The sequence below is a fragment of the Amaranthus tricolor genome, chromosome 1 (genome assembly GCF_026212465.1).
Source record: "Amaranthus tricolor cultivar Red isolate AtriRed21 chromosome 1, ASM2621246v1, whole genome shotgun sequence".
Taxonomy (NCBI): Eukaryota; Viridiplantae; Streptophyta; class Magnoliopsida; order Caryophyllales; family Amaranthaceae; genus Amaranthus; species Amaranthus tricolor.
The window spans coordinates 18,142,069-18,149,568 of NC_080047.1; the positions used below are offsets into that span (position 1 = coordinate 18,142,069).

The following is a 7,500-nucleotide window of genomic DNA, read 5'->3' on the forward strand; positions in this document are numbered from 1 at the left end:
GAAGGTGTAAATCTACTGCCTGTTTGGTTATTAGATGATGAAAATTTGATGTAATTTAGCTAACGAATATTACTTTATAGCAATGCTTAAAATCATTCGTGTCCTATTCTAATTTAGCTAAGAAATTTGATGTAACTTGGTTATTCTAATCAATTTATTCTTCACAAAATTGATTGTGATTCAATACCACTTGAGGAGGTGGTAATTAGGTCGTAATGGAAACTTGTTAAGAAAAATACATGTTCGAGGATAAGAGTTTCATTAGCCACTTTCATGCGAACAGCGCAACACTTGTTTAACACTCGACTCATTCTCATTAACACTAAACTTTTATCAGAATTAGGTCGTTTACCTTGATAATTTAATCCCTCATGATAAGAAAAAGATTAATTCTTTTAATAGGCTAAATTAATCATCGGAAGTAGTTCACTTACCTTGGTCCGATCGGCCGTCATTATTTTTACTTTTTTATTTAGTAGATCCACCGGAAACGCCTCATTCTTTTTGCCTGATTTTGCCTTTGTTGACATTGGTTTTTTTGATTGCATCTTTTCAACCTAAAATAAATAGGTGATGATTACTGTTGACTGATTTTTCTCACATGATGATGAGTCAAACGTAGTAAGAAGTTCAATCAAATGTTGAAAATTGCTAAGAGAGATCAAGAGAGTCATATTACCTCCTCTACATCAGCATTCTGCTTTCCCATTACTGGACGATCTGGTACAACAGGTCTATCTGTAGGCTTCACCATACTATTAGCCTTTTTGACTCGCTCTACATTTTCCAAACCAAAACTCAATTGGGGGCCTCGTCCAATCGCCTCTCCACTAGGCTTGGGTTTCTTCTTCTTCTTCCAAACAGCTCCGTCATCTGCAGAAAATTAAATCCATTGATTGACATTACAAGAATACACGTCCAGATGTTCTCATGAACCAGTCCACTAAGGCCCTGCTTGGATTGGATGATGCATCAAGAGGGCAATAAAAATCAAACTAGGAAATTGTTGGTGAATTGGAGATGATGGTGAAGAGTATACGTACGAATAATACAAGGATGAAGGAGGGGGGACGATTACCCTCGCCAAGAGGGTAATATGCCCCCTGGAACCACAGCAGTCAGCGTAAGAGTTCCCCCCATCCTCATCACATCACCGCAAACCGATACCTTTCACATAACTTTATTTACCTTTATTATGTTTGCCACTACCTCTTCTCACCTTTATTTTTTATGTTCGACTTAATCATCCCCTTAATGTCTTGATCCAAATTTATAGATTCCCCAAAAGAGATTATAACATCGCTCACCGCCTAACTCTTGGCATAAAGACAAGGAAACAAAAAGCATACCATCCAGGAGAAACCTGCACAGCTCTGCAGCTTCAGCTGTTTTATCTTCTATTTCCTCTTCCAACCGAGCTTGAGATGGATGCCGTCTCATCTTAAGCCCCTTAACTCCGTCAGATTTGTAATTTTTCACCTCCAAGTTTCTGTCGCCGCCTTCCTCGCCTTCTTCTGCGTCAAGTAAATTTTCTAGATCTCCAGCAAAAGAATCCAAATCACTATTTGCTTCGGAGTCGCTCTCATTTTCATCACCATCGGGAGCTGAAAGGGATTGAATTTGCCGATCCCAAATTTCCTGACATTTCTCTCGAGTCTGCTGCTGAAGCTGGAGAAATGACATTCGTTGGCCTCGTGCATATTTACTAATAGTTGTTGGATCAACCTTGACTCCTGAAGCGGCCTGCTCACTTGACAGCTTGCGTATCAATGCAATTCGATGCCAACGAGATAGTTTTTCAATCTGCTCCTCAGGTATACTAAATTTCAGAAGAACCTAATTAATGCAACAGATAAAGGTCTCAGATATCGAGTAAATGTTGCATTTCAAATCCTAACAATAAAGTGGTATACCATGATCATTTAGTTAAACTGAATGATAAACTAAGATTAAGCATTTGTAGAAAAAATTTAGACGGAACAGTTATGATATAAATTAATGGTAAAAATAACTAATGTAAGTACTAAAGAAAAACCAAGGCATATCATCTTGCAATAGTGCTTCTAAATCCATGAAATGCAATGCCATAGACAATGATACTATGATAGTGAAAAAAACAAAACAAATCAATATAAAACCAGAATCCAAAGCATTTTTAAAATGATTATGTAAAATCAATACAAAACGCTCACAGGAACTACAAACCTCTCTAGCAGCTTCCATGCTCAATCTGCGTAGATCAGCATCTGTCCCAGTGACTGTAGTACCACGAGGGACAGTCGGCTTCTTCTTCACCACAGCATTCGACAAAGGAGGCTTTGCTGCAATACGCACATAACTAAATCCTAAACCTCGACCAGATGGATCACCGACACCAGAAATCTCCAATCGTTCTATATTTTCTCTATCCTGACATAGCAAGAGAAAAATAAAAGGCAAAAGGCTCAACATAATCGCAAAAAAAAAAAAAAAAATAATTTCATGATGTTCAGTTAAAACAGAAAAGAACTACATATGTGTACTATAGACCTACACATTTTAGTGGTAATGTTTGACATACAGAGCAACACAGCTGGCTAACATTGACAAACATAGAAGTTTTCATCTCCACAGAAAATCAAGCAGCATAATGAAAAAAACTCACATACTACCATAATGCAAAAACAAGGTTCCATTGTACGTATCGGTCGTATCATAAAGGTTTTCCAATTTATCGAACCAATACTACCCGTATCGTAAAGGAGTAAAAAATATGCATTTAAGGTCATTTCAAGCGACATTTCATGGTTTAAGCTGAAATTTGGCGATAACATAGCCGCATTACCCTCATTACAATATTACCGTGTCCGTTACGCAACCGCAACCGTTACCCTATTTTTGCACTATGCATACAAGGTATGTGACACTATAAAGTATATAGGCTCAATTATGAATGAGAATGGGCTATCAAGTACAAACAAGCAAGTCGATCAAAAAGTGGGATTTTGCGTTAGAATATCATGCTAGGTGGGAGCCAAGGTGGAAATCCCTTAATGGCATTGGGTAGTGAAATGTTGTTGCAATGGATTGTAATACCGAGTAAGTTAGAATATCATGCTTACAACAGTTGTCATAGCATGATTTCAGATTACATGTAACGAAACAGGGGTTTTGACTTTTTGAGTGACAAGTTAAAATCCATTACATAATTGTCGTTATGTAGCACAACAGCGGATAGCCTCATTTTCATTCCATGATACACACCAACAGAGGACATCTCAAACACAGTAAAATAATAATCCAAAGGCTTAAAAATTATAACTTAATCATAGTGTATCCCAAGTCACAATACAACTGCAAAAAGCATTGACAATGACTCCATGAGATTGCCTATGAGCTAGACAAATTACCTGGCTTGTGCATCCGACAAAATTGGCAGAAAGGTTCCATGGAGTTATCTGCAATTCTCTCTCAATATGTGATGCAGCAGCTAGTGCAATTGCTTCGTCAGGAAGCTGATTCATAGCAGATGAAAGAGCAGCCAGTTGTGTGGGACCCGTAAGATGTGCCAACCTGGTTATCCCAAGACGCTTGAGACGGTTTAGGCCTGCCAGCATACTCTCATAAGAGCAAACCTGAAGCAACAAGAATAACATAAGGATGCAAGCAGCAAGACTAGTTAAAGAAAAGGAGAAAAATTAGACAGATCTTCTCTACAGAATGAAACACATTCCAAAACGGACCAATCTTCTCTTAAAAACTTTGGGCCAAAGAGAGTCAGATTTCTAAGGGTCAAGTTATTAGAAGGGAGGAGGAGGAGGAAGATAAAAGCAAGAAATTTTTCAGGAAATTGCAAAGGAGATGAATTTCACAGCATTACATGAGTTCCAGAAAGAAACATCCCTCTAATTTAAGGACTTTAGGCAAATTGATGATTGAACAATTGTTCCAACAACCAGTACTAAAAACTTACATGACTAGGTAAAACATAGCAAATCACATAATATGCTCATCATCCCAATCACTCAGCTCCCATTTGTGTAGTCATATCTTGAACAGTGTTGATGCTAGTAAATATGCTAGAAATGAGATCCACAAATGAAAAGGTCAACATTAAAAAAAATCTAAACATTGGGTTTTATAATAATTTATCATTAACAGAGTTGACTAGATTGGCTAATCAACTAATCATGTAGGTCAGTTGCTGACTAGTTCTTAAGTAGATTATCAGGAATTTCAATAGCTCTTTTACTTATTAATCAACTTTTAAACACTTCCAAGAACATCCAGATTCAACATTTTTCTTTTGACACCTTAAATTGGAAATATAAAGATCCCAAAAAAACTTCAACAATTAATATTTAATGGTTTGCACTTTCCACTGTGCAGAAACAGCTGAATTTGAGAAGACCAATATTAATGACAGCAAAGCACGCTCAGAAGTTTATTTCTCCAGAATTTTATTATACCATTACAGTTGCAAGGCCGGGTTAGTCTTGCATACCCAAAAACGAGAAAAGTCATTTATGTCGATAAACAGACAGTCATTTCATTAGTTTGCTTTATTCCGTCAAGGAGCACATATTTGAAAAGGTGGATGCACCTACACACTAATATACAAGATCATCCAGCATCTTCGGAATCTATTGGTTATGGTAGTTGCAAATGATCATTTGGAATTGTCTTGTGAAGTGTGCTCATTTGCATTCTTCATTGCCACCTTTACTAGGCTTGCAAGGAATAAGGGCAAAAATGACTAGCTTAAATAAAAGAAATCTTGCACTTCATATAAACACTTTTTTCCAAAGACCATTATTTTTTTGGCCTCATATTCTTGGCTTTAGTCTAGGTCCCTAACACCTAAGTGCCTCAAGCCTGCTAAGATAGTACCATGGAAAAAAAACCTTGGTCGAAGAAGCATTTGCGAAAACGGTCACGATGTCGCGAAAAACGGGTATAACTGAGAAATAACGTGAATTGCGGCCGATAGGGTGTGGTTTTTGAAAAAAGAAATTCACATAAGCGGAGTTTTGAACTTATAATTGTATTTTTGTTGTTGAATATTATTATGCAACAATATGCCTATAGCTATTGTAATTGCAATATTTGAGGTTCTTTTATTTAGTGTATAATTAATTAACTTATTAGTATTAGCTAACTATTTTGTTTATCAACTAAAATTATGAGGTAACTATAATTTAAGTGATCGTAATAATTAAAAAGTTAATGAGTACTAATGAAATTTTAACACGGAGACAAATAACGCTGTATCGGTGAAATTTTGTTAAAACGGTAAATAACGGGCGTTATACGTTATCTAACGGTCAACGCAACGTTTTGACCATGAAATTTCACGCACCGTTATATACGGGTTTTAACGCCACGGCAACTCTCAAACAAGTTACATAACGTCGTCATCTAATACATAACGTAACGAGGCAATGTTAATTATATGAATCGTACTTCAATTTATCCAAAGACAACTTCCCTTTCAGTTAGGCTCCAAATTTAGTAATTTCAAATCAACTCTAGACTATAGCTTAATGAAAGCAACAGATAAATCATGTTGTTATTTAGAATCAAATCATGGGAGTCAAAAGAACACAGTCCACCAGAATCAATATTCAGAAGGGCCACATCTTTTTAATTCCTAGCACAATCAAAGTGACCAAACTTGAGTCTAAAACATGACAAATTTTCCAACTACAAACTTTTCAGCATGCACTTTGATGATTTCTTTTCAAAGTAAAACACAGAGCCTTTGCATTGTAACTTATAATCTTCTAATAAACAAACAAATAAAAACTAATCTCTTACTTGAACTTCATCAAAAGTTGACTTCCATTTTGTTTATAGATTCCCTGTGCTTCATATTGATGTTCCTACTTCTGTTAAAACCATTATATGCTGGTCAAAATATTCACTTCACTCCTATATGGTTTTCTTAATTTTAAAGATCCATGAGACATTGAAATTGTGACTCACTTCTAATGTTATTGAGCCAGGATGGCTCACGAGCCATTTGAGCTACAGGGGAAAAAATGCAGTTTTACAAACCGATTAAAGCAACTAATGTGGATGGCTTAGTGCTTGTCTTGGCCACATATTTCCAAAGCTCAAAAACCATTGCAAAAGTCACAAATTGTACTTTTTGTGACCCCAACTGAGCTTGCCCAAAAAGCTCATGAACAAGCATGGTATTATTTAATTATTATAATTTGCCTATAATTTATTATCAATATTTAAATAGTGTAATGTTTTGTAAAAGATTTTTTGATTAGAGACTAGTTACTTGAAGTTCTCAGTCACAGTTATTTGGAACATTCTTAATTATTTTTAAAGATTTACAAGTAATAATTTAAGTTCTAATTTCAACTCAAATTCAGCCTCGAGCTGATCCAAGCTCATAACAAAGGTTCTCAAGCTCAAGAGCTGAAATTTTTAAGCTCGTCAAGCTTTGAGATCTAGCTGAGCTTGAAAATTTTCTTGCCAAGCAGAGCATGCAAAAAGTTTCAGTTTGGCTTGTTAACACCACTTACTATCTCTCTCAAATGGTTTCAATTGATAGGATGATTTGAACTCGACTTAATTTTATGAATTTGATATTAATAATTTATACGGAGTGAATTGAATTTTCACTTGATAAAACCATTTGTACAGAATTTGACTTTTGAAGATTCAAGAAAAATTGAAGAACTTGAGTAAATTCGGTAGAAGAGAAATTATATACCAAAAATGAAATTCACCAAACAAGAAATCCAACTTCTCAATCACAAGTCAACAACAATATTCCATAACACTTCATCATTCCAATGTATAAAGTAGCTCCTTCCCACCTAAGTAGGATCGAGGATCAGAGGTACCCAACCATACCCTTGTTAGTAATAACAACAAGTTGCTTCAGATAGACCCTCGAAAAAATAACATCAAATGCAACTTTACATAACTAAAAAAGGCATATGATTTGATGTGTTAATTTAATATAATCCATTATAATCCAAAACCAAATAATATTTTGCCCCATCACGAATGGACATGTTTTCAATCAAAATTAAAAACTAGAAAAATTAGATGTGCACAATAAATGATAAACTCACTGCTTCAGGTGTCACCATCCGTCGCAATTCTTCCTCTGGAGGAATGTGGAAGTTGCGTCTCATTACATAATAAGATTGACCATTTGGCCCTCGCTGGTGCATTGGAAAACACATTTCACTTAACAAAATACACTAGAAAATAACGCAATATGGCAAGAAATAGAGAGAACGGCATAGTAAGAGTCTCTATATAGATATATCGACATGAAACTTTTTACATTGTCTTAAATTACCTGCACATCCGCACAATGCTTCACCTTTTTGCGAAGAAAGTGTTCCGCAATGTTAGGAAAATATGCTGACAATTCATCAACATGAATCCAGGGAAGCATGCCACGTTTTTCAGCATCACGAAACTCACGATACATAAACACTAGAAGTCTGTTAATCATATATATTTGAAGTCCTTTGGCACCAGGAGGCA

The 7,500-nt window shown here is 35.7% G+C and overlaps 1 protein-coding gene across 2 annotated transcripts in view; it reads right to left on the reverse strand.

The window, feature by feature from the left end:
• Positions 1 to 7,500, reverse strand: part of LOC130805551 (transcription initiation factor TFIID subunit 1) — a 31,535-nt gene that overhangs the window by 2,245 nt on the left and 21,790 nt on the right. For both annotated transcript variants that reach the window (XM_057670389.1, XM_057670348.1), the window contains exons 13-19: positions 7,310 to 7,500; positions 7,077 to 7,169; positions 3,390 to 3,614; positions 2,206 to 2,409; positions 1,350 to 1,836; positions 680 to 873; positions 435 to 557 (exon numbers count right to left, since the gene is read on the reverse strand). The exon at positions 7,310 to 7,500 is cut by the window's right edge and continues 19 nt beyond it. In XM_057670389.1, the coding sequence (XP_057526372.1) occupies positions 435 to 557; positions 680 to 873; positions 1,350 to 1,836; positions 2,206 to 2,409; positions 3,390 to 3,614; positions 7,077 to 7,169; positions 7,310 to 7,500 (1,517 nt within the window). The remainder of the gene's footprint in view (positions 1 to 434; positions 558 to 679; positions 874 to 1,349; positions 1,837 to 2,205; positions 2,410 to 3,389; positions 3,615 to 7,076; positions 7,170 to 7,309) is intronic.